We start from the raw sequence: 27,465 nt of genomic DNA, 5'->3' as shown, positions 1-27,465 counted from the left end.
TTAGGAACCTAATGACACCTTTCGTTTCCCGATCGGTTGAGTATTCATCGAGAAATGAGGGGAGAGAGAGAGGCGGAGACGGAGAGGTGACGGAGAACAACTGAGTTGTAAAGAGAGATTGAGAAAGAGAGAGACGTAGCTTTCATCTTTTTTTTTTTTTTTTTAACTTACTTTTAGATAACCTTTATATATATATATATATATATATATATTATACTTTAACTTTTATATATACATATATTAAACTTATATATATATGTATATATATATATATATCTTTATTCCAATTTTTTTTTACTATTACTTTTTATTTATTTATTTAATTAAATAATGTTTAATTAATTAATTAACGATTAGTTTATTTGTTTTTTTTCATGATATTTATTTATTTATTTATTTAATTAATTGATTTAATAATGTTTAATTAATTAAATAATTAATAATTACTTTTAATTTTAAATTTTAAATTAATTAATTAATTTTTTTTAATAATAAATTTTTTTTTCCGAGTTATTACAACGTCCCTGATTCAAAATTTGAAATCTGTGCTGGGTTTTTCAAACCAAACCGTCAACGGTTTTAGGTAGAGAGTAAAATCTCTCAGATATTGCTCCAAATCGTTGACGGTTAGAGAGCTACCGCCGATGGTTTCCCCTAATGCTACTTGATTTCCATCATATTTTCTCTCTGTGCATGTCTTTCACTCAGTATGCGAGCCACATATCACAACAGAGTTGTCACGTAGTACTTAAAGTTACGACATAATTAATTTTAACCGAGGAAGGTTTTCTTTTTTTGATATGAAAATGGGACATTGCTATACTAAGTTAAGTAACGTGATTACGCAAAATTAAAATTTAGTAACCTTATCCTATGTTTGGATAAATTTTAAATTTGAAGTTGTATTGAATTTGGATAATATGTAATTTAAAATTATTTTTAAATTTACTTAAATCCAAATTTAAGATTTGAAATACATTCTCAAATACAATCTTAGTAAATTTAGTCATTTGGTGACTAGCACATTCAAACAAAAAAAAAAAAAAAAAGAAAAAAAGAAAGAGGAAAGATGGAGAGTAAACCTACGTGGCATTATGTTGTTGTTTAACGTGGCAGCATCTCGTGCTGTCCTCTTCTTTGGCATATCTACAGTGAGTAGCATCCCCACCTATCTGGATGTTGCCACTGCCAACTTTGTCGTTTGTGCCACACAGGCACAGCGGCCCCGCAATTTAAGACAAAACGAGACTATCATGAAACTTAGTAAAACCATGTCTGGAAATAGCGCCATCCCCAGCGTCGAGCTTTAAACTGACTTGCCTCTATGCCCGGCATAAAGATCATTTCGCAACCCAACGCTCCCTCTCCTTTTTTCTCTTCCGCAGAAGGAATCTAGGGTTTTGAACAGTGATTTCCTCCCAATCTGTTGCCGAAGCTAACTGGTAAGCATCGCCGTATGATTTCCACAGTAGGCTACTTTGTTAAACAAAACTCATTTAGGGTTTCGAAAGTTGTGTTTTTGTCTTCATTCTTTGGATGCTGCAGCCCGTCTGAGGCTCTGCGAGCTTTTCAGAATCGCTCTTGCTTGGTTTTTTGCCGAGGTCGATCGCTTGCGTGGATGTTTTGGAGATTTCTCATTTCTATGTGGTTGAATTGATTCTTTAGCATTTCATATTATGTGTGGAGAAACTTGTGCCTTCAATAGTTGTTTTTGTTTGTCAATGTTTTTAAGTCTGAGATTACATTACAGGCCTGCTTACATATGGCTATAGATTGGTCTTCATCAGGCGATTGCCTTGTTGCTCTTTATATGGAGTCATAGAAAATTGAGACGAAGAGAAAAAAATATATTATAGAAGGTAAAAAAAGAAGAAGAGAATCTTATGGTATAAAAGATGAAAACTAACCTTGATAGAGCTGAATTGCTGTAATAAGTTTAGTTCGGTGGAGATTTTTTTCTTTTCTTGCATTGCAGAGTTCAACTTTGATTTCTCTTTTAAGTGATTTTTCAGTAGTGTTTTGGATCAAATGGAGAGGGAAGTGGACTCAAAATTGATATGGTTGCAGAGAAGCTCAAATTGTCGGGGTTTTCATTTGAAAATAGGGGTCAGATGGTGCTTAGTATGACTTTGATTTCTGTCGAATGTTGGCTCAAGTGATACTAAATCTGTTAGATTATGGTGGAATAAAATAATTTACTGGAGTTATATTTGACTTACTCATTTTTAGATTGAAAATCTTTAAAGTAAAAGGTCACGTGGGGAAGTGTCTTGAAGTGGTTTCCCGTCATCATGGTCTGGCATAATAACAATCCTTTGAAGCAGGAACTGGTTGACAAGTACCTTGTGGTAGAATAGGCATTTGTGGCTTGGAACATGTGATCGCAAAAGCAAACTTTTTGTTATTAAATTGTTTCAGTGCTTCGTATACCTTTTCGCATCCACCGCAGAGTTGCTTATATTTTGAAGCGAAATGACATAAATTTGAAAACTCTTGATTTTCATGAAAAAGTAATATTATTTTATGCATTATATATATTTTTATATATAAGATAATTAACTCAGAAATATCCCCATATACAAACAAGATGATTGGGCAGCATAAAAGAACTAAAAAAATCCAAAAAATACGGAGAGAATGCTTTACTAATTTAAGCCATCATTCATAATATAAAGCAATGATTCTTGCTTATCTGACACAAAGTAGTTGGTATTAAGGCTTAGTTGGTTACATTGAGATGATCTACATTCTTGCATAAATAGAAATTCTTCGAAGCAGGTTCTAATGATTTCTTAAGAAAGAGCAGAAGATGAATCATCAGCAGGAAGAGTACAGAAGTTTGGGCTTTCAGCACTGCTAGTTCTGTATTTTTGTCCAACTTTAAAATCAGCAATGGCAGCATTAGTGGAGGTTGCATGTTGCATTGTAAGAACTTAAAGTTGCTCCACTATTTGCTATCATCCTATGGGAATTTTGAGCTTGAGGCTTCTTATTCTCATGATTAGGTTAAGAATATTATCTGGGATAAGCAAGAGTGCAAAAATTAGGAAGGTAATTCATTTACTTTATAGTGGAACGAGCCAAATTGAGAATCCTAGGTGGAGAATAAGGTTGTTTAAAGTTTTAATTTTATACAAAATTGAGGTCTTCAGGAGGTTCATTTTTTTTCCACCATAATGACCTTTAATGACAAATATGTAATATGCCTATTTTATTTTCGTGACCTTTCTAGTAGGTTGTATCTGGAGGAAGAGAAGTGTGAAATTAATTTAAGTTGTGTTAGAACTTCATAAATTGTCTACACACAGATAAGCTTGGAGAATATCATTTGTGGCCCATTATGTTCTATGAATTCACTAATTGAATGCAATTGAGATCTTGATGAGGTTGGATTGAAGGGATGGCTAAGCTTTTTATTTTTTCACTCCTTTTAAGCAGGGTTTTTGCTTGGGAGTGGAGTGTTGGGGATTTTCCAAGTTTGACCCACAAAATTGATTTTCTTGGTTCCTGCATGTATGCGCGCACACATTGAAATTTGGGTGAAATATCTAATGTCCCTATTGGACAGTTTGTGTTCTTTTTGCATTCTTCCAAGGAAGTTTTCTAAGAGGTCAGCCTTGACCAGATTTCTAAGAGCCAAGTTGTGTAATAGTTGAGAGTCATGTTTGGAGTTATTCAAAAGTTGGAGTCTGTGTTGAACCCAGTAAGGTGGAATAGCAGCTTAGTATTTTGATTGAATTGTTTGTTTGGAGATCAACAAGTACTTTTACGTCTTTGTTGCTTTCTTGTTATTTGAGAATTGAAACTCCTTACATGACTTGACCTCATTTCTATCCTCCAGGTTAGAGTTCCTACAGGCTTTCTTTATGTAAGTCAACAGTTCATCTTATCTTTTTCCGTGTCCTATTCTGTTTTTGTTGTGTTCCCATTTTATGGCTCATCCTTTAAGCGATTGGTTTAAATAAAAGTATAAAACTAGCAAGCAATTAGCTTTGAACTTTATATGTGGCTTATATGCACACACAAGTCTGAATTTCAGTAACTATAAAAAATTTCTCAACAGTTGTCAGGTTTTATTTTATTTTTTGTCCTTTATGCAGACTTTTGAATCTCAGCTTCTGCTCAGTATCCAAGAAGAAAAACCCATTTTTTTGTTTCTATTTTTTTTTTGTGTGGGGGGTGGAGTTCTGGTACATAGAGCTGTTGCCAATGCTGGTATAGGGAGAGTCAGAACGTACACAGCGTTGGCCTTCACATGGATAGGCTGTTTCCACGACACCTGGGTGACCGAGAAGGAACATTATTGATCTGCTGAAGCTCACATAAAAAATAATTGTGGCATGTTGTTAGTTCCATTATGAATAAAAAAATATGCTTTCTATATTAAAATAATAGTTGAATGTAGGATGATTTAGTTTGTTTGACAGGTTTAAGAGAATTGACAAACATCGTCTTGTCAATCTGATAGTGGAAGGGGCTTATAGCTCACTCCTCATGTAATCAGATAGATTTTGAGGTTTTTTCCTTAACTTTTTCTTGGTGGTGTGGTTTCTCTATGGAGATTGATTCTTTTACTAATAGAGGAGCACTGAGGCTGGACAAGTTTATGGATAAACTATTCTAATGTTAGCTGCTTTGGCATGGTCAAACCTTGCCTTGTTGGATAACCTTTAGTTTTGGTTTCCTCCTGTATTTTGGATTCCAAGTTAAGTCTCCCCAACTGAGCGTTTAGCAGGACGTATTGGGATGTTAATCAATCTGTTACTGGTCATCCTCTTTGCTGAAATGAATGGCACCCCCCCCTTCAAAAAAAGAAGAAGAAAGAACTCCACAAAAAAGGGGAAGAAGGGAAAATAGTAACCAAGTCTTGGAGGTTCTTTTGTAGGATAACTGGGAGATTTTTTGTTAGCTTACACGCTTAGGTGTTTGTTACCTTTAGGTCATCTTTGGTTCATGGAATGACTAGGAATAGAAGAGTTATACAAAATAAGTGTGTTGTCATCATAGCAGTGCAGAAGTTTTTAACGAATTTGTAATGTGGAATAAATAAGGAATGTCTTTCCTGAATTTTCACCACAGGTATGTCTATTCCTATCTTTTTGATGTTGAATGGAATAACACAAGCTTTTGCAAGAGTGTCTTTTTTTTCTTTTTCTAAATTATTTTTATCCCATATAATTTTTATTATGATACCATCTTATTCCATTTTATTCTTAGGAACATACATTTTGCAAACCAAACGTAACCTTAATGGTTCCTTGATCTTGAAAATATCTTTTTTTTGTGCTTGCTTTTCTGTATCACATTTTCTCATTTTGGAAGCTATTATATTTCTAAGGAGTTATTGTCCCTTTTGGATTATAATAACTTCTTAATTAGTTGTGGTTATTGTCCCTTTGAACTCGTCAACTCATCATTCAGAATTTTCTGTTTCTTGTTTTGTGACAATGTAATGATTTATTTTCCCCATCCTACCAAAAAAAAGATCATCTAGTGAACTTTCAATTTGCAAAATAGAGGATTTTCATATTAAAAGGAAGTGTTAGTAGCCTGTTCTAATTTGTTTAGGGCTTATTTTTTGAGTTGGGTAGAACCTTAAATAGCATGGTTTGAAGGTGGTTCTGCTAAAAATGGCTGCTGGGTATCAGGTAGTGTGTTTATGTTTATTAATTGTTAGGGTGAAGCTAGTAGTTTCACATCTTGTGTTCTGGGCCTCCTGGCTGAGTTGATTATTTCAATTTGCATTCATATATTTTGATGTAAAGTCTCTATTCCTAATTGTTGTGGTATGGGAAATATGGGGAAGACTGGACAAAGTTTGAAAATTTCCTTGCCGATTCATGATACATGTATTGAGACCAAATCCTGGGCAAATCCCTTAGCTTAGATCAATTCATATTCGAAAAAGAGTGCACAGTTGTTCAGATCCTTCTTCTATTTTTTGATAAAAAAAAATGTATTATTGAGAGAGAAGAAGAGTACAGCAAGAAAGAAGAAGTAAAACCGAGAGGATAAGATATCCTCCCAATACAACAGGAAAAAGAACAAACTAGAAATCCAGAGAACAAAGATTGCAAAACAGCTCTACTTGAGCAAAGCGACCCTGTGTCATTGTAGATCTGATGGAGGTAAATGCTGGAAGAAACTATTCACCGAAACCCTTCAGGGATGTGAAACACCACTCATTTGAAAGCAAATTAAGAGGAGGTTTTGGTGGAGGAGGAAGGTAGGGGCTATGATCGAGGGATTGGATTGGCCCCCCCCCCCCCCCCCAAAACAAAAAAAAAATCCAAATTGAATACAACATTTGTAATTTCCTCCTCAAAAGGCATCTTGATTGACTCTAGTTATATTAGTTATATTCCATTATCTATCTATTGTTTGGTTAATGGATCCTCTGTATTGAGAAGAGAGAAATGTTCTGTTCATTCCTAGTAATGATCAAGATAATTTTTGAATCAGAATTTTGGATTTCTTTTCACCCCTATATAATGTGTTTATATTTATGCTATTCACCTCAAATGTCTATTGGTGTTTCTTTTGATTTGAGTTTTTAGTGCACATGCATGAAGAACTGATTGCCTCATTTTTTTTTTTTTCACTTTCATTCATATTTCAGATTATTTAGACTTTAAGCCTTTTAAGTTCAGATTACATAGCTGGTTTTTGGTTAATGTTTTTTACTTTTTTCGTTTTTCTGAGCTGGATAGTCTTATTTTGTTGCGCAAAGTGACAACATTATTTTCTAGTTTTCTGTATCAAGATAATGTATTCTTGAAGGCACATCTGGATTTCTAAGTTCAAAGGAACATGATGGAAATGTTCACTTTGCATGGAATGTATAAATTATCCTTTAAAATTTTTTTGGTTAGTTAAGTTAGACATCAGCACAACTTTGTGGTTTAAGTTTCAGTTCTTTACGACTACTATGGCCTCTTTTTGTACAATGTAATTTGTCTATGGGCGTTGCTTCTTTATATCTATGACAAACCATTCTATCAGTTCTTAATGTCACTTGTAATGTGAGGCACTTTTCTGGAAGCAGGTTTTGGTTGTTAACGTGGAAACAAAAAGAATAAGCTCTCAAGGCTTCCAGCTTTCAACATTGAAATGGGGTTTGGGGTTGTTATTATTTATGAAGCCTTACCTCTGTGTTTAGAGAGGTTTTTTATTTGTTTTGGCATTTGAGCCTGTAACCTTGAGGCTTGGGTTTAGCATTGATCCTAGGCTTGCCCTATTGTCATTAATTTTACGAGCCAGTATATTACTTGTGTTTTCCTCCCAAAAAACTAATTATGCATCAATTAAGAAACTATTATTGCTTCCTGTGACAAAATTGAGTCTTGCTCAGCAAAATCTTTTAGAAACTTGATGGAGCCATTGTGAAAATAGTTGTGCTGTTGGTTTGAAGGATGTTCTCTGTAGTATTGCCGAGAACAGGAAAATGGTCAGGTCCTACACAGGAATGCTAGTTGCTGTAGCATTTTGGTGCGTGTACATCCATTGTATCTCAGTGACAGCATGGTCTAGTCTTTGTTGAGCATTGGCCAGACCGAATCTTGTGTGGAAGTTGGGCCTCATTGTTCCCATTCATATTGTTTATTGGTAATGTTAGTTTACCTGTCACTTTATTGCTACTGCTTCTGCTGCTATTACTATTATTATTTTGAAGTTTTCAGCTTTCTTATATTTTGCAGAGTACTGTTCTCATTCTTTATCTAATATATTGTTCTCTTTCTCTAAGTTTTTAGGTAGTTGGGTTTGTTTCACTTCCTTTTTTAGTTTTTCCTCTCATATTGTTGAATTGGAGAACTTTTTCCTCCTTAGCTGCAGGTGAAAATGCAAAATCGATGTTGACATAAAGGGCGGGTTAATGGCGACTGAGAGTCCAATTAGAATTGTAGAAACAAGTCGAAAATGGGTCTCGCATAAGGAAACTGTGACATTTGCACCTTCATCTGCCAATGTGGCTGCAGGGGAGGTCAGGGGGCTTTTGAAGGGCCATAGATTTGACGGCAGTAGTAGGGACATGGTTCCCAACCGAAGTGGAAGTGCACCACCAAGCATAGAAGGTTCATTTACAGCAATAGAAAACCTCAGATCCCAGAGGAACTTTAGCCTTAACATGAGTATGACAAGTCTTGACAGTGCAGTTGAGAACCATGAGTCTGAGGAACAATTACGTGCTGATCCAGCTTATTTAGCATATTACTGCTCGAATGTAAATTTAAACCCTAGACTTCCTCCCCCTCTTATACCTCGGGGAATTCAGCAACAAGCATGCCATATTGGTGGTTTTGTCCAAGATTGGAGATTGACTTCTTCCAATGATAGAGGTGATGGCTTCTTACAGTTGCAAGGAACCCTTTCTACCCACAGGGAGGATCCTGAGGATGATAAGTCACCTCAACATGGTTCTGATGATTGGGCAGAGAGAAGCTGCGGGTTTTTGTCTCGACCTGATACAGGTTCCTTGGCAGAAAAACATAAAAGCTTAGTTGATCTAATACAGGCAAGGAATTTTGGCCATTCCATTCATTAAAAATATGTTCAGTTCCCTTTTAATGATCCCATGTGGTCAGATATTTTTTCCAAATGTTCATTCTTTTTCTAGATCTTGACTTCCACAACAATCCAAAACAAAAATATACCTCTCTGTCTCTCTCCACACTGGGGTATACAGGACTTAGTTCAATGTATTATTAGTTTCTGGTAGATATCAATTATAGTACTTGCATGATTGTGATTGAGTAATTTGTTATGACTGTCCCTAACTTGCAGAATGATTTTCCCCGAACTCCATCTCCTGTATATAATCAGCCTCGCCCTGTAAGCCATGGATCCACAGAGGAAGTAGTTGATCATGATGCTGATTCCAGTGTCTCGCATGATCCTTATGTTAGCACATCTAATGCAGTTGCATCTACTGTGGGTGCGGAGGAAATGGGATCATCATTGAATGCTGATTCCTCAAATGCTCATGTTTCCAGATCATTTTCTCTTGATAGTACAGGGTGCACATCTCCCACATTACCCCTGCACAAAGAAGATCCAAACAATTTAGATATCCATGTTGAGGATGAAGCTTTGTTTAGTGGAGTTACTGATTCAGATGTTACAAGCATTGAGTCTGAAATGAAGGCTGTTAATTTGTCTAGCTTTTCGAATCCAGAAAATCACAGACATAAAGAATGGCAGCTAGGCCATCAGAATAATTTGCTGCAACAGCAGGTTTGTCAACAGCAAAGCAGTACATTTCAAATTCAAGGTGCGAAGTCTCGAATGATATCTCAAGAAATGAATCACGCATACATTGGCATGGACCAACTCCTTCATGGGCCCTCGAAGCTCTCCTCAGCAGAAGTACAACCAGTGCTTCAGTCATCTGGGTTTAACCCTCCACTTTATGCAACTGCTGCAGCCTATATGACTTCTGCAAATTCATTTTACCCTAATCTGCAGCCCCCAGGCTTATTTTCTCCGCAATATGGCGTTGGTGGATATGCTATGAATAACACACTTATTCCTCCTTTTGTAGCTGGATACCCTCCCCATGGTGCTGTTCCTTTTGCTTTTGATGGTATTGCTGGTTCAAGCTTCAATGCCCGATCTTCTGGGATTCCAGCTGGAGGAAGTATTGGACATGGTCTTGACACACAACATTTGAACAAGTTCTATGGACATTTTGGATTTACAGTTCAACCTTCTTTCACTGATCCTCTTTATATGCCATATTATCAACAACCTTTTGGCGATGCATATAATGTTTCTGGTCAATTTGATCCATCGGCATCAAGAGGTGGTGTTATTGGAAGCCAGGTTCTTGACTTGCAGAAAGGAACTGACATTCCAGCTTGCTCTTCTGATCAAAAAAGTCCATATCAAAAAAGTGGAGGCCTAAGTAACCTGAATCCTAGAAGATGGGGCAGTACAAGTCTTAATCATTTTGGAAGTGCTACAAATATGGGTGCTCTGATGCAATACCCAACCTCGCCTTTGGCAAGTCCAGGGTTGCCGGGATCCCCATTAAGTGGGAGTACTCTTCCTGGAGGGGGAAATGAATTGAAGTTTCCTCCAGGTGCTGGTAAAGCTGCAGGCGTATATTCTGGATGGCAAGGTCAAAGAGGGTATAACAATTCTATTGAACCAAAGACATACTCTTTCCTTGAAGAGTTGAAATCTGGCAAAGGCCGGAGATTTGAGCTTTCTGATATTGCTGGACATATTGTTGAACTCAGGCAAATTCTGAACTGAGTTTATTTTCTTTGCGTTTATGATTACTTTGTCTATTAAACTTATCATTGTGAATTTTCAACTTCAGTGCTGATCAACATGGGAGTCGATTCATTCAGCAAAAATTGGAAAATTGTAGTATTGAAGATAAAGCATCTGTATTCAAAGAAGTCCTTCCACATGCTTCAAGATTAATAACTGATGTTTTTGGTAACTATGTAATTCAAAAGGCATGTATTCAAACTATGTTTGCACAATTGTTTTATAATTTTTTCCCTGATTTCCTTCACACTGTTCTCCTAATTGTGTTATTTTTCTTTTCCTCATCTTTTTGTGTTTAGTTTTTTGAGTATGGAAGCCCTGAGCAGAGAAAAGAACTAGCAAATCAACTTAAAGGCCAGATCTTGCCTTTAAGTCTGCAAATGTATGGCTGTCGTGTAATCCAAAAGGTACATTGTAATTTTTTGAGGTTTGGGCATGTGTTGGTAGTGAGTATAATGCATGCATGTACATGTTTCTTGGGGTACCTATGCTATTATTATGTAAAGATGACAGTCATGAGACTTTGTATGGACATAATATGTATGAAAGACTACAATACCTACAAACACACGCATATACATGGCTAATTGAAGGGAAAATGAGTGAAAAAAAAGTAAATTCAGGCACTCCAAAATTTACCAACTTGCCGGTCACTCTTTTGGGATACTTTATTTAGGTCATATCTTTTAGATTTTAGATTATAATTATTTAGGAAAGTGGTGTTTGAATTTATTTAGATTTCTAAAATTACTTTTCTTCCTTCTCAAGCAGTGTGAGCTTGTAAAAGAGCTCTGTATAATATTTTGGAATTGAATTGGAATTGACATTGTGTTGGACATTTGTCCTTCATCAAGCAGCACCACCGTATCAGAGCAGACTTTAATCTGACAATGCAACCAGTGTCTTGACAGCGTGATTTCAACTAAATTTGCCATGGTTGTCAGTAGTTTTGACACTGTTTTCTAGGAATTATAATTCAGAATTGCTGGGTTTCGGATTCCAACTTAAATCAATGACGCCTTCTTGCATCCCCAATGCCACCATGATCAACAGCTATTGTTCCCTCCCCTCCAACAATCGTTTATTCATGCCATAGGAAACACAAAAGAAGAAAAAATACCACAATTGCTGCAAAGAACAGATGGAACAGTGAGGAAAAAGAATCATTTCTGCCACAAGGAACAGGGAAAAAAAAATCATCATTGCTGTCAGGAAAGAGGAAGAATAGCAGGGAAAAAAAAGAAACAGGAGATGCTAACCTTGCTGACAGGCAGGGGACCTGCAGATTGTTGCTTTTCCACAATCAATATTAGTGCCCAACTTTGCCAAAACAAGCTTCCCTCGCTGTCCAACAATAAAAGAACAACAGAGATCAGAATGTGGTTCGATTTTGACTGGAAGAAGGTAAGAGATGTATTAAGCACTGAAGGGATGTAAAATCTTGGTGGACACCCTTCCGCCTTCAGGAGCTAGTAGAAGCTAGGAAACCCTGATCCTTAGCAATGGCCTTGGTGGATACCATCTGCCAGAATCAAAGGGCTTATATTTGTCAAAGACAGAACATAGATGATGCATCGTGGCAAATGACGTGGTTGAGTTTGCGGTTAGAAGAAAACAGAGGATGGTTTTAAAATTGGACTTTGGGAAAGCTTACAACTGCTTTAGTTTAGTTTCTTGGATAGAGTTATGGATAGAAAGGTTTAGGATGGTTTCTTAGTTTCAACTCCTCTTTGGTATTTTCTGTCTTAGTTAATGGGGATGCTAAGTCTTGGTTTTGAGCTTCTAGGGGTTGGGGCAGAGTGATCCCCTACCCGCTTTCCTTTTCACAATTGTCGCAGATGCCTTGAGCAGATTGATTGATATAGGAGTTGAAAGAAGCTTGATGGAAGGGATTAAGGTGGGTAATGAGGATATGGTCAACTTCAGTTTGTGGATGATACCCTTCTTTTTTTTTTGGAGGATTGGAACCGCATCTCTAATGTTCATACTATTTCAGGTTTTTTGAGAAGGTGTTGGGGTTAAAAATTAACTTCTCTAAGAGTAGTTTGGTGGGATTAGGCATGGAACTGAGCCCTTTTGCTAAGTTAGCAGGTTGTGATGTTTTTAGTTGGCCTATAACCTATTTAGTAGTTCATTTTATGGGTTATTTGAGAGAATTGCATGGAGTTGGATGGGTGGAAAGGGTCATTTTTCACTTTAGGGGGTTGCATTTCTTATTCATGCTTGTCTTTCTTCTGTCCCCTTGTATGATTTATCTGTTTTTAGAATCCTGGTGAGAGTTGCCTCAAGATTAGAGAGATTGACAAGGGATTTCTTGCGGTCAGGCGATAGCAAGCAGGAGAGCGATCATTTAGTAGGGTGGAACATTGTGAGTAGGTATTAAAGGGAGGGAGGCTTCGGTCTAGGCTTCGGTCTAGGTAATTTGATATCAAAACATTTCCTTGGTGGGGAAGTGGTTATTGTGTTTTCCTCAGAATCTAACTCTCTTTGGAACGAGGTTATTTGTAGTAAATTTGGTCTTACACAAAATGGATGGGATGCTGTTGCAGGAATTAATATTACTTACTGAAGTCCTTGGAAATCTGTGTTTTAAATCTGTTGGTTTTTTTCCCTAATGTCCATTATAAAGTGGGTAATGGGAGAGAATCTCTTTTTGGGAGGACAATTGGATCAGAAATGTGCCTTTGGCTTTTGGTTTCCCTTGTTTGTTTTGTAGATCTAATCTTCAAGACTCTCCTATTGCTGCCTTCCTCATTTTGCAAGAGGGTGGCCTTTCTTGGGATTTTTTCAGAGGAATCTCAATAGGAGAGAAACTAATGAGCTGGCTTCTTTGAATATCATGCTTGATTCTTTTTGTGTCCTGGTTGAGAGTGATAAACGTGTTTAGAATCTTGATTCTTCTGGGGATTTCTTGTGCTTTTTTCTCTCATTTGACCCTTGACCTTAATGTCAGCCCCTTTGGCCTTTATTATCTAATCTGCAAAGCTTAAGTTTCTTCAAAGATCAAGGCCTTCTCTTGGACTGCCATTCTTAAGAAAATCAGTAATAATTATCTACTTCAAAATTGCATACCAACAAGGTCCTTTCTCCCAATATTTGTGTCCTCTGCTTCTGGAATGGGGAAACCTGCTCTCACTTGTTTTTGTGTTGTCTCTTCCATTGGGGACTTTGGAATAATTTCATTGGTTGTGCTTAATAAGAAAAATGCTAATAACTTGTTGCAAATTAGGAGTCCTTTGAAAGCTCTCTCTCCCGACGTATGTGTGCTCTGTTAAAAGAACTCTGAGACTGTTTATCATCTTCTTTTGCAATTTGAATTTGCTTGGAGGATATGGAATTTGCTTTTTGGCGCCATGGGAGAAAGCTGGGCTTGTTCTCCTTTGGTGGAAGACTTTTTAGATATATCCTTAGAAGGAAGGTAGGGCAGCTTTATGGAAGTGTGGTTTTTTTGCAGTATTATGGGGATTATGGAAGGAATGTAATACTCGGATATTTTCTGGGATAAAATTAAACCAGATGCTGATTTGGGAAAAAAATTAAGTACTTGGCCTTACTGTGGTGTGTCAATTATGGATTTTTTAGAGGCAAGCTTCCAGGAGTTTGAAAGAGATTGGAGGAACACGCTGACTTGATAATCTATTTTCTCTTGGGTATTTTTTATTTGTTTAGTTTTGGAGCGTCCCAGTTTGTCTTGGGAGATCTTTCATTCTCCCTTGTGTAAATTCTCTATCTATTAATGAAATCTTCTTTTGTTATTAAAAAAAATAATTTGTTTGGGATATTTGGAGAAAGTTGGTGTGCTTGGCTTCTTTGGAGCGCTTTTGTGTTATTATGTTTGGAGGTTTTGGTATGAAAAAGGAGAGGAAAGTTTTATGGTTGTGTACTATTTTCTGGCTATTATTTGGTGCATTTGGTTGGAAAGAAATTCTTGCATCTTTAAAGGTGTCGCCACTCCCAGTAATATATTTTGGAGCAGAGTGGTCTTCTTCGAGTCCCTTTGATGTTTGGCTTCCAGCATGTTTCTTTGGAAAGCATGCAGTGGGATTTGATGGTGTTACTTTTTTGTTTTTTGGTTTTGTTGCTTTCTTTTTTAAGTTGGAAAGATAAAAAGAAATGACATTTTTTTTTTTTTTTGTTTAGTTGCTTTCTTATTATGATGGGAGGATATCTTGTTCGCCGTGGTTTTTTCTTTTTCCTTTGTTTTCTTGATTATTCTCCTCCTTTCTCCTTTTAAAACAATTTTTTGTTTATCAGAAAAAGGGATACAAGAGTATCAGTACAATGAGAGAAACAGTGAAAACATGTGAAGAATCTGAAACTGCATACAGCCAGAACTTAAAGAACCTTTTTGGACCCATAATCCTTATTTTAGCAGCTCTAACAATCTCTTTCTGAATAAGGTCAGGGCTGAAAGAAGAATTTTCAATGACCATAGAGTTCCTTCCCTTCCTCATCCTGTAAATGCTGGCCTCTCTTTTAATGCAGCACCAGATAATAAATTATCTCTGTTTTCTATACTTTGTTTGAAGTAATAACAGAACAGATTGAGATCCAATTGTTTTGAATTTCTGACAAAGTATTTAGCCTACTCTAGGCTGCCAAAGTATGTCTCAGAATGCACTCTCCAAACCTGACTACATTATGCCAAGTAACAAAAAGCTGATTAGCCATTATAGCCTTCCAAACAGATTCAAAAGTAAGAGCACCTGGGAGTCGGTCCATATCATTTTGTCCTCCTTACCTAGAATAGGAATGAAGATGTTTGTTGTTTTAATGTCATGCAGCTGCAGAAGCTCTTGTTGGTTAGGACCAGCTTGAACCTTTTAGAGAAAGAGACAAATCTCTAATAATATTGGCTCCATAACAGTTCTAGATACAGAGACCTTTGCATCTAGATTTTTTTTTTTTGATTTTTCATCACTGTAATTTCTCACTAGCAACCTATTGCCTTGTTTTCTTTCTGTTACTCTTGCAAATCATGTCCTATATTTGCAATTACTCTAAGCTTTATTTGATTTTAACTTGCATTCTTGGATTAAACTAGATTCTTCCCATACCTTAACAATTGAACCTAATTCAAACTTGGTCCTAGCATCTTAGATTCCCCCTAAACCTTAAGCACCTAACACAATTCAAACTTTGTCTTGTCTAGAATATCTTTGCCCCATGTTAGCCATGTCTTTTTTTACATAATTCTGATTTCTAATCCATTTGACTCAACTCAGGTGATAAGCCAGTCACAACAATTGATGACCTAAACAAAAAAGGTTTTCCAAGTTTTCAAAGGTTAGAGGATTTTTGTCCCCCCCCCCCCCCTCCCTCAATGATGCTGTCTTCTTTATTCATGTACCATGATATTGAATGATTACCTTCTTAGAGAAGAATCTCCAACAATTAGTAATATCAATTGGAAATCCTTTGATGTGAGACTAGAGAGGGTGAGGGTAGGATGTGTTGTGGTTTTGATCGAGAAGAACGTGACAAGATATTGATGGGTGAGGGCACCTGTGCTGCTGGTACATGGATCTTGCTGAGCTTGACCTCAGTGAGGTTTCGTTTGGTCAATTTGATTGTGTTGTGGTGACTAGGCCTACTTGGGTTGGTTGATTTCTTTAGTTGGGAGTCCGATATTTCGAGGAGTTTTAGAATGTAGTTGGAGAAGTTTTGTGGAAGTAGTTTAATATTTGTTGTGGAGAAATGAATCAAATGACTCTAACATTAAGAGGGTTGGTACTGAAGGGCCAAAAGGGTTTGGATTGTGGCTGTTATGGAGGATTTTCCATGGAGTCATTTGTGGATGGAGATGTGCAAGATGTGGGAATAAAGAATGTTTCTGTTAGGAAGGCAGTTTGGCACCAGCGGCAGTGTGACTGTAGAGAAAAGGTGGCGGCAGAATGTTTCACTCATTAGGAATGTCTCTATCGTGCTGGCATACTCCCAGCCACAAGAAATCCCTTATTAATTTATTTATTCTTCGAGTCATTTGCATCGGAATTTTAGAAAGGGACAAATAATTCAGTGGGATTAGGGGATAGAAGAAAGGCAAGCATGGATAAGAGTAATATGACCAAGAATAAGTGAAGAAAAGCCGCTTTTAATTGTGAAGAACGTAGCTAAAAATTGTGCTGTCATTTTCTATGTTTTCAATAGCTTGAGGTCAAGCTCTTTGTTATAATTGGGGAACATTGATGTAGTGTGCAAGTGGAATATCAATTTTATATTCCTTTATTTTTATCAAGGGATTTTATTTTTAATCTTTTAGATTGTAGATTATTGTTTGGGAAAGTACTAGTTGAGTTAACTTTGGTTTCTAAAATTATTTTTGCTGCTTTCCAAGCATTATAAGGCTATGAATGGCTCCTATATTTTTATTTTGTTTTGGATATGAATTGGAGCTAAAGTTGAGTTGGATGTTTGTCTTGCACCAGTAGAATTTAATGGCTGTTTTCCATAGCTCGTTCAGCTCGTGCAGTCGTGTTGAGGTATTGCATTGAATTTTGTGGTTTTTGTGCTCAGAAGCATGTAAGTAGGTTGATTCCAAATTCTACAAATTCCCCTACTTTAAGAAGATTAATGGAAAAGTTTAGGGAAAAGAAGAGAGACTTGCATATGATTTTTATTGACCTTGAGAAAACATATGATAGGATACCTAAGGAAGTTCTATGGTGGGTTTTAGAAAAAAAGGGTGTATGTAGTAGGTATACCGATGTCATTAAGGATATGTACGATGGAGTAATGACTAGTGTAAGGACTATAGATGGAGAAACTAGAGAATTTCCAATCACCATAGGTGTGCATCAAGGATCTGCTTTGAGTCCTTATCCTTTTGCTTTAGTGATCGACCAATTGACTGAGAGTATTCAAAAAGAGGTTCCATGGTGTATGTTGTTTGCAGATGATATTGTATTAATTGATGAAACTAGGGACGAAGTAGAGGCTGAGTTAGAATTATGGAGAGAAACTTTGGAATCTAGAGGCTTTAGGATAAGTAGAAATGAAACAGAATATATGAAATGTAATTTTAGTAATGATAGGAGGAATATTGGGGACAAAGTTAAACTTGATGATGAAGAAATAAATAGCACTTGTAGATTTCGATACCTTGGATCTATTATGCATGTTGAAGGAGAAATTGAAGATGATGTAATGCATAGAGTTAAAGTAGGTTGGGTAAAATGGAGAAGTGCTTCAAGTGTGCTCTGTGATCGTAGAATACCCTTAAAATTGAAAGGGAAGTTTTATAGGACAGCTATAAGACCAACAATGTTATATGGATCAGAATGTTGGGCGATGAAGAAACATAATATCCAAAAAGTAAAAGTTGCCGAGATGAGAATGCTTAGATGGATAAGTGGTATAACATTGAAAGATAAATTAAGGAATGAACATATTCGTGGTAAGTTAGGTGTAGCTCCTATAGAAAATAAGATAAGGGAGGGACGATTCGGATGGTATGGACACTTGCAACGTAGGCAACATGTGCACTCTTGAAGAAGACTGACTTAGTTACTATGGGGGGCAATAGAAGGGGTAGGGGTAGACCTAAAATAACTTGGGAGGAGATAGTGAGTAAGGATTTAATTTCCTTGAATCTATCAAAAGAAATGGTCCATGATCGCATAAATTGGCGGAAAAGGATTCATATAGCCGACCCCGCCTAATGGGACTAAGGCTTGGTTTTGTTGTTGTTGTTGTAGTTTCTAACATCATTGACTTGGTCAATAATTGTTTGGAGTTGGTTGGATCTCAATCAATGTATATCCAAGCATTAGAAGGGGGTAGATTATGTAAAGTTGGGAACTGTTTGGAATTGTTTTAAGTCTCGAGAGCATAATTCAATTGTTTTTAAGGGAGTGTTTACATGGGGGTTATTATGTAGTGAGACGGTTGGCGTGGAAATCTACAATGAGAGTTGTTGGGCATTTAGTTGGATAGATCTCAATCAATGTAGATCCAAGCATTATGTGAAGTGGGGAACTTTTTGGTATTGTTTCAGCATCTTTGTGGGAGCATAATTCATTAGGGAGTGGGTGTTACATGGGGGTTATCAAGTAGTGATACAACTGGTCCGAAAATCTGTAATGAGATGTTGTTGGGTGGTAATTTGAAGTTCTCAAGGAATTCATTTCCTTGTAAAGCAATTTGGAAGATGATAAGTTTTCAAGGTAAATTAATTATAGAATGCCACAAGTTGGTGAACTCCGATGAACTCTGCTGAAGCCCGATTGGATCTTTGATGATCTGACATCATATCTGAGAGCAGAACTTAGCTACAATATCCTATGGACTCTCATTTCATCTTTTGAACTCTTCTTTGATTAACTTTGATGAAGCACAATCCCTTTGGCTTCTCCTATGAATGTATATGTGCCCTCGAATTTCTGTACTTGATCTTCTTGAACTTTCCAACCTTATGCTGATTTCCCCCCTTTATATCTGGATTTTCCCTTGGGTTCAACCTGATTTCTTACTCTTTTATCTATTCAACCTATTACTTATTTAGTTCTTTACAATATTGCACCTGGCTATATAACACCATAAGTTGAAGATTGCATGGGGTATTACCATTCTTTTAAGGCAGAAAGAAAGGCATTTAACTTTAATGACTTGATACCTATAACTAAGTTTGTGGGTGGCCGAATGTCATCTGTGGTGCTGAGAAATAAATATTTTTAGTGGGTTTAGCTTCAGATGACAACTTTTTTGTTAGGGATTTGTGGTTAAGATTAGAGTACTATGCTTTTGGTATTCAGTACTAGGCTTTTGGTATTCAGGGTGGAAGGAGATTTTCTTCATCTGAAGATAATTGGGAACATGTGGGGAAGGTTTTTGTGTTCGGAGATGTATAAAGAGGGAGTTTGAAACAGCTCTACTAGTTTCCTAGAAGGGCTTGAAGTAGTTGGGTGGTGGGAGCTTTTCAATACTTTTTAAGGATTTCCTTGGTTATGAATGATGTAATTGAAGGCTATAGGAATGATCCTTTGCTGCGATGGTTGTGAATTGACAAATATTTGAAGGAATGGGATAGGGGGAGCAGCACAACATCGAGAAGGCCAAATAAATCTTATGTTGAACTAGGTTGAAGTCTTTTGATCAGCATTGGCAGAAGATGCCATAGTCAATGGCAAGGGGTTGGTTGTACCCTTTTGCGAAGATATTGAGAATATATTCGATCCTAGGGCAAAATGGTGGGAAAGGGAGGGAATATTGGGATTTTTAAGGGATTTCAATTTTGAATTTATGGGGAATTTAAGATTTGGGCCACATAGTAATGAGCCTGCTGATGGTTATTAGGGGGTTGAGAAGTTGGATTTTATTGGAAAATAGGGGAATGGGCCTGTTTCTAACTAAAAATGTGGAATCAAGCAATGAGCTGTGGTTAAAAATATTCACAATGGGGTTATTGGGATTGAAGAATACCAATGGGCAGAATAGTATGAGTTTGATAAGGAAAGGACAAAGGGGATAAAGAACTTGAAGCGTTGACTTACAATAAAAATCTGGATAGTATAGAAGAACACAAGAATTTTGGAAAGGATGCTGGAAAAGAAGTTGTTGAAGATGATGTACACAAAGGTGTGGAAGGGTTTGTAGAGAAAATGTAAGGTGCCAAGCTAAATAATTTATGGATGATTGTTCCCATGCAAGAGGCCATTTTTTTTTTTCCCCATTTGGATGGTCCTAAGAAGCAAATGCTGAGAAGTATAAAGAAATTTCATTACAAGAAGATTAGGACGACAATGAAAGATTTTATGAGTTTGTTAACGATTTGGAGAGTTTTTGCAGGTCTAAGAACAGTTCATTGTTGGATCATTTGATAGAGGAACAAGGGATTGATGATAGTCTATTGGTTTTAAGATAGAAAATGAGGTGAGGCCCCATTTGGTATACTAGTGGATTTATGTGATTGTTTTTAATATGGTCACGGGCAGCATGTTGTGGGGAATGAAGTATCTAGAAAGTCCTTTGAAGAAGCTCTGGTTAGTGTTCTCTATTTGATGAGCACATATAACCAAATAAAGAATTTAGTTGAATTGGGGGGCTTCGGGTATTGTTTCTTGTGAGCGTCTTTTGGTTGTGTTAGAGGTTATTTATGTCTTTAGTATTATTATTATTATTAATTGTTGGTATGTTAATTGGTGAGAGTTTGCAAGGGAATTATAGTCATTAGAATGTATTTGATTTGCATTATAAATAGAGGGAGAGACCTATCTTCAAGTTAGGTAATTCATTTAATCAAAATCTCAACATGGTATCAGAGCATGACCTAAACCCTATCATACTAAGCTGTCATCGGAAAACGCATACCAGTCGTTGCCCTTTTCAGATCTACCTCCACCCTTCATTATTTTGCAAAACCGAGAACTCTCCGAAGCCTACCGCTACAAAACCCATCGCCGGAAACAGCCCTACATGCTGCCACATGGCAGCCAATTGTTGGCTTTGCCGAGCCCACGCGCCGGCGTATGAGTTTCCATCCACCTTTTTTTTTTACCCTTCTTCTCCTGCTATGTTCTAATTCCTTCTTTAGACAATATTATCAAGCTGTTGGGGTTTATTTAGTAGGATTAGGAAAATTTGACCACTTGCTCTAATTTGATCCTTCTGATGAGAAGAGAAAAGAAGTGTGGATTCAAGAAGATGCCTTGATTGTTTCCCTCTTGTGGAATTCGATGGAGCTACAAATTGCATAGATGTTTATGCATCTAGATACAGGCAAAGAGATTTGGGATTATGCCAAGCTTCTATACTCTAGGAACATTGCAAGTATGTATGATTTATCTCAGGAGTACTTTCAGTTACAACAAGGAGATAGGAGCACTGTAGTTTATTTTGGAGAGATGAAGTGTATTCATGAGGAGCTTAATATTGTGCAACCTATAACCGTTGACATTCGTGAGATGTAGAAGCAGAGGGAGCAGATGACAGTTCTTCGGGTTCTAGCGGGCTTGAGACTTGAGTTTGAGGTAGTCCGGTCCCAAATACTTAGTATTGCAGAAATGCCATCATTTGACGATGTTTATTCTCGTGTCCTTTGTGCTTCCTTTAGCACACATTCTTGTGCTTTTGCATTTGTCTTTGAGAGGATAGCCATTGCTACATAGATGATTTTAGTTCTCTACCAAAAAACCATAGGAGTTATCGATGTGGTTCGAATGGTCGTGGTGGTAGAGATGGATGAGGTAGAGGCACTCCTCGCAAGTGCACTCATTGTAGACGAAGTAATCATATTGTTGAGTAGTGTTGGGAGCTCCACAGTAGACCTTCACGTGTTGCCAATGCAGCCACCACTGAGTTCACACCTTTGGGGGCAGCCAATGCAGCCACCACCATCTCCACACCTTTGGGGCCGAGTGGGGGGCAATGTACTGAATCCATGTTAAAGGAAGAGTATTCCAAATTATAGCAGTATCAAGCAACGAGCAAGACGATTGGCGGAGGGTGTGAAGCTGGTGGACTCTATCACTTTGAGCTGTTGTCTCCTTTTACTGCATGCACTGCTTCTGCCACACCTATGCAAATTCATTGTTGTCTTGGTTTTCCTTCTTTGGAAAAGCTAAAATGTCTTGTTCCTAATTTGACTTCCGTGTCTAGTCTTGATTGCGAGTCTTGTCAGTTGGGAAAGCACCATTGTGTCTAAATTGGCTGCAAGGTTAGTCCATTATAATGTTTAGGGTCCTAGTAGGGTTGTCTCCAAGTTGGGTTTTCAGTACTTTGTAACCTTTGTGGATGATTATTCAAGAGTAACTTGGCTATATTCAATAAAAGATTGTTTCGAGTTATTTTATATATTTTGTGCCTTTTTTTTTTTTTTTTTGAGGTAAAGACTCAATTTGGTCTGCCAGTTTGAATACTTCAAAGTGATAATGCTAAAGAGCATTTCAGTTCACAATTCGCTACTTATATGACTTAGTTTGGTATTGTCCATCAATCATATTGTGCCCACACTCCTCAACAAAATGGGGTTGTAGAGAGGAAAAATAGACATATTCTTGAAAGTGCTCGCACCTTACTTTATCAAATGCATGTACCTAAAGTGTTTTAGAGTGATGCTATACTTTCTACTTGCTATCTGATGAACAGGATGCCAGCCTCTGTTCTTAGTAGTAAATTACCCTACTTTATTCTCTTTCCTAATTCACCTTTATTCCCCCTCACTCCTCGTATATTCGGGTGTGTGTCCCTTGTTCATCAAATAACTCCAGGGGTGGATAAGTTAGATCCTCATGCTATTAATGTGTCTTTTTGGGCTATCATATACTCAAAAGGATATCATTGTTATGGTCCTATGCTGCATCGCTTCTTTGTTTCTATAGATGTTACCTTCTTTGAGTCTACACCTTGCTACACTTTGTCCCTGAGTGCTTTTGAGCTGAATGAGTCTCATCCTTCGCCTAATCTTCAAAATTCTACTTTGCTGTCCTTGCCCAGCTAACCATTTGAGTCTCCATGTAGTTTGAGTCCTCCTCATCATCTTGATCATACTAATTTGCAAGTGAATTAACGATGATGGCTCCAAGGAAGAGAATCCCCTCTAGCTTCTACTACCATGCCTTTGGTTTCCTCGTTTGATGATTATATTTCCTATGATGTTGATCCTCCCATTGCTGTTTGGAAAGGTAAACGCACATTTGCCAATGTCCCATTTCCAACTATGTTTGTTGTGACTTCTTATTGCCCTTCTATTATTGTTTTGTTACTGCTCTATCATCTATTGCTCTTCCTAAATCTGTTTCGGAAGACTCAACCCACTTTAGGTGGAGGAATGTTGTGGTTGTAGAGATGAATGCTTTACAAGACAATGTCCCTTGGGACTTGGTATCTATTCCTCCTGTCAAGTTTGTGGTTGGTTGTCACTGGTTATACGCTGTGAAAGTCAACCCTGATGGTTCCGTGGCTCGTCTAAAGGCCCATCTTGTGGCTAAGGGGTATACTCAGGTGTATGGTTTAGATTATTCTAACACCTTTTCTCTGGTTGCCAAACTTATATTAGTACGTCTGTTCATCTCCTTGGCTACTACTTGTTAGTGGCCTGTGCATCAGTTAGATGTGAAGAATGCCTTCTTGCATGGTGATCTTGAGGAGGAGGTTTATATGGAGCAACCACCTGGGTTTGTTGCTCAAGGGGAGTCGGGCTTAGTGCATTGACTCAAGAAGGCACTATATGGTTTAAAATAGTCTCCTAGTGCATGGTTTGGTCGTTTCAGTGTTGTAGTACTTGAGTTTCAGTGTTGTAGTACTTGAGTTTGGTCTTTGACGATATGCCGTGGATCATTTTGTGTTTTGTCGTCATACTTCATCAGGTAGGATCCTTCTTGTTGTTTATGTGGATGATGTTGTTATTGCAAGTGATGATGATTAAGGTATTTAGAGTCTCAAACTTTTTCTAAGTTTCAACAAAGATTTGTGACTGTTGAAATACTTCTTGGGTATAGAAGTATCTAGATCTCGTATGGGAACTATTTTGTAACAAAGGATGTATGTTCTTTATTTTTTGGATGAAACTGGATTGTTGGGAACCAAACCGGTTGGTACACCCATGGATTCTAACAAGTTAGTTCCGGATATAGGTGATTTACTACCTAATCTTGGACAATATCCGAGACTTGTTGGACAGTTGAATTATTTCACAGTCACTTGGTTAGATTTATCGTTTGCAACTAGTATTGTGAGTCAATTTCTAAATTCTTCGAGGACAAGTCATTGGGATGTAGTGATTTGCATCTTGAGATATCTCAAAGGTGCACTTGGGAGAGGTCTTTTATATCGAGATTAGGGTCACACTTATATTCATGGATTATACAAATGCGGATTGGGTTGGGTCCCTTTCTGATCGGATATTCACAATTGGGTACAGTATCTTGGTTGGTGATATTTTGGTTTCTTGGAAGAGTGAGAAACAAGCTGTGGTGACTAGGTCAAGTGCTGAATTAGAATATAGAGCTAGGGTTCACACTACTTGTAAACTTGTCTGGTTGAAGAACATGTTGGAAGAATTGGGTTTTTCACATTCTCAGCCTGTGAAGTTGATGTGTGATAATCAAATTGCTCTTCATATTGCCTCCAACTTGGTCTTTTATGAGCGGACGAAACACATTGAAGTTGATTGCCACTTTGTTTGAGAGAAACTTGTGCAGAAGCTCATTACTATCATTTATGTAATGTCCAATATGCAACTTGCTAATTTGTTTACCAAAGCTTTAAGGGGGTGCTCGTGTTAAATTTATTTGTAACAAGCTAGGAGCGTATGACATTTATGCTCCAACTTGAGGGGGAGTATTAGGGGTTATTTATGTCTTTTAGTATTTTTATTATTATTATTATAAAATGTGTTACTATGTTAATTAGTGAGAGTTAGTAAGGGTATTCTTGTCATTAGAACGTATTTGATTTGTATTATAATTTGAGGGAGAGACCTATCTTCAAGTTAGGTCATTCATTTAATCAAAATCTCAACAAGTTGAAATTATTAATGAGTTTGCTCTAGTACACAAGGAATGTATGGCTGTGAATGGGGCATATCATAGAGGATCAATGGGATCTTGCATCCCAAAAAGGTATATTACTCATTCTTAAATTGTTGAATTTGCTTTTAGTTCTTTGTGATGAAAAGAAACTTTTTTGAGTGGGAGATTATTACCATTGATGCATTGGGGGATGAGAAACAATTGGGATCCACAAAAGCTCTGTCGAGGGGGTGGAAATTAAGCAATTGAGCCCTTCAAGGGAAAAATCGAAAGTGGTAGGAAGTGGGTGATAAGAGAAGAGGTAAAGGGGCTAAAGTGGTTAAATTATGAAGATTATTGGTTGGAATATTAATAGTCTAGGGTATGTGAGAATAGAGGGGGCTTATTAGGGAAATTATAAATAGAAGTTCCCCAAATATTGTATTTATTCAAGAAACCAAATTTGAGAGTCGATAGGAGGGGGGGGGGGTTGATTTGTAGTATTTTGGAGGGTAGGTGTAAGTACTAGGAGGTTCTTGCTTATTGGGTTAGGAGAATTATTCTGTTGTGGGAGACTCAATTTAGTGGTTAAAATTGATAGTCTTGTGTTTTTCCCCCTTGTCGATTCTATAGGAAGTGAAAGGTAGGATCGATGGTGTTTTTCATCAGTCTATGGTCCTCCTTGGCTCGCTCTTAGGTCTTATTTTTGGAATGAGTTATTTTTTGTGTATGGTTTTTGTTATCCTAAATGGGTTTTATAGGAGACTTTAATGCGGTGAGATTTTCGAGGGAAAAAGGGGGTAGGTAGGATTACCTCGAGCATCAAGAATTTTGGTAGGTTTATTAGGGATTGTGGTTGAGGGACCTTTCTTTGGGTAATGCTTTCTTTTCTTGTTTAGATTTTTTTTTTTGGTTGGGCCCCCGCGGGGGGGGGGGGGGGGGGGGGGTGGGGGTTAGCCAGTTGGTTGGATTGGTTCTTGTTTCCATGTGATTGGGAGGATTTCCATGTGATTGGGAGGATGAGTTCCCCAACTTTTCTTAGGGGGTCTTGTCTAGGCCTGTGCTGGGTCATTTCCTTGTTTTATTAGTGTCTGGCAAGACTAGGTGGCTTTTGACTTTGTTTATATTTTAAAATATTTGGCTTGGTCATACATTTTTTCAGCCTTTGGTCTGAAATGTTTGGAGTGAGAATGTGGAGAAGGGTTGGGTAGGGATTAGTTTCATGAAAAAATTACAGCGTCTTAAAGAAGAGTTTAAAAAATGGAATTCAAAATCTTTGGGAGATATTAGGGGCTAAGAAAAATAATATTTTAGTAGAGTTCAGTTTGTTGGATAGGGTAGAAGAAAGGGGCTGTTTTTAGTGTGGTAAGGTAAAGAGAGTTTTGTGATCAATGAGTTGGAGGAGGTGATCTTTAGGGAAATAAGGAGTTGTAGGCAAAAGATGAAATTTAAATGGGTTAGGGAAGGTGATTGTAAGCCAAAAAATTTCTGACATTGGCTAGTAGTAGGAGGAGTAGGAACATAATTAGGTAATTGGGAATTGAGGGGAGGTGATGCTAGTAGCTACTACTGATTATTGTTTAATATCTGAGGAGATTACCAATTTTTTATAATTTGTTTATTGAGGGTATTTGTTGGTCAATATGTGAGGGGTTGGAACAGAGTCCCATTTCTAGTGATTTTATAAGGTGGTTGGAATGGCCATTTGAGGAAAGTGATGTTAAGGCGGTTGTGTCCATGATGGAGAGGGATAAGGCTTTGGGATCAGATGGGTTTCGTATGGATTTCTTTTAGGATTATTGGGATGCGGTTAAAGGGGATTTAATGAGATTTTCAATGAGTTTTAATTTTAATGGGATATTGGGGAAATTTATTAACTCAACTTATATCACTTTGCTGCCTAAGGAAAATAAATTTGTTAAAGTTGCAGATTTTCAGTCTATTAGTTTAGTGATGAATGTGTATAATTTTAAATTGCAAAGTTTCTAGTTTATAGGCTGAGTTCTATGATGGGAGCTACCATTTCAGAGGCTCAAAGTGCTTTGTGGGAAATAGTAAGATTGTGGATGTGATTTTAGTGGCAAAGGAGGTTGTTGAGGATGTTCAAAGAAGGATAGATAAGGAAGTTTTTAAAATAGGCTTCGAAAATGACCGAGTTAGTTGTTGATAAAATCCTTTTTAGGAAGGGATTTGGTGATTGGCAGCAGTCTTGGATGAGGGGCTGTTTATATGATGCCTCTTTCTTGTTCATTATTAGTGAGAGCCTAAAGCATGGTTTAGGGCTTCCTGCAGGGGGGTGGGTGGGAAGGAGATCCTTGTTCCCCTTTTTTGTTTGCACTTGTGGTAGATGTCTTGTGTATATTGGTTCATAGGGCTGTAGATACAGGTTGGTGGGAGGGATTCAGTTGGGGAATGAGGTGTTTGTGGCATCTTGTCTTTAGTTTGCGGATGGTACTAGTTTCTTCTTTAGAAGATTCTAGGTGGTAATCCTAGATTTTGGGGTGGGATAGCTTGTATTAGTTTGAGTGTTTCTAGATCTTTGGAGTTGTCCTATGTTGGTTTGATATTCGTGATTGGCATCTAATTTATTTAGGAGTGCTTATAGATGGTAATCCTGGGGCGGTAGGGGTTTGGGATCCTTTGGTGGAGAAGGAGTGCAAACTGTTGGATGGGTGGAATGGTGCTTTATTTTCTCTAGGTGGGTGTATTAAACTTATTGGAGGCTTCTCTTGCTAGTATCCCT

At 37.4% G+C, this 27,465-nt stretch overlaps 1 protein-coding gene across 4 annotated transcripts in view; it reads left to right on the top strand.

The window, feature by feature from the left end:
- Positions 1–1,258: 1,258 nt before the first annotated feature.
- The window catches only part of LOC131166252 (pumilio homolog 5-like), a 72,313-nt gene continuing 46,106 nt past the window's right edge, over positions 1,259–27,465 (top strand). Inside the window, exons 1-5 of one of the 4 annotated variants that reach the window (XM_058124614.1) lie at positions 1,259–1,442; positions 7,828–8,512; positions 8,782–10,238; positions 10,322–10,463; positions 10,575–10,682. In XM_058124614.1, coding sequence (XP_057980597.1) covers positions 7,874–8,512; positions 8,782–10,238; positions 10,322–10,463; positions 10,575–10,682 — 2,346 coding nt within the window. In that variant the 5' untranslated portion in view covers positions 1,259–1,442; positions 7,828–7,873. Of the gene's footprint in view, positions 1,443–7,827; positions 8,513–8,781; positions 10,239–10,316; positions 10,464–10,574; positions 10,683–27,465 lie in introns of all 4 variants that reach the window. The other 3 variants (XM_058124615.1, XM_058124613.1, XM_058124611.1) reach the window with 3 other exon arrangements.

The sequence above is a fragment of the Malania oleifera genome, chromosome 10 (assembly GCF_029873635.1).
Source record: "Malania oleifera isolate guangnan ecotype guangnan chromosome 10, ASM2987363v1, whole genome shotgun sequence".
In the NCBI taxonomy this organism is placed as follows: Eukaryota; Viridiplantae; Streptophyta; class Magnoliopsida; order Santalales; family Ximeniaceae; genus Malania; species Malania oleifera.
This window is presented reverse-complemented; position numbering and strand designations above follow the sequence as displayed.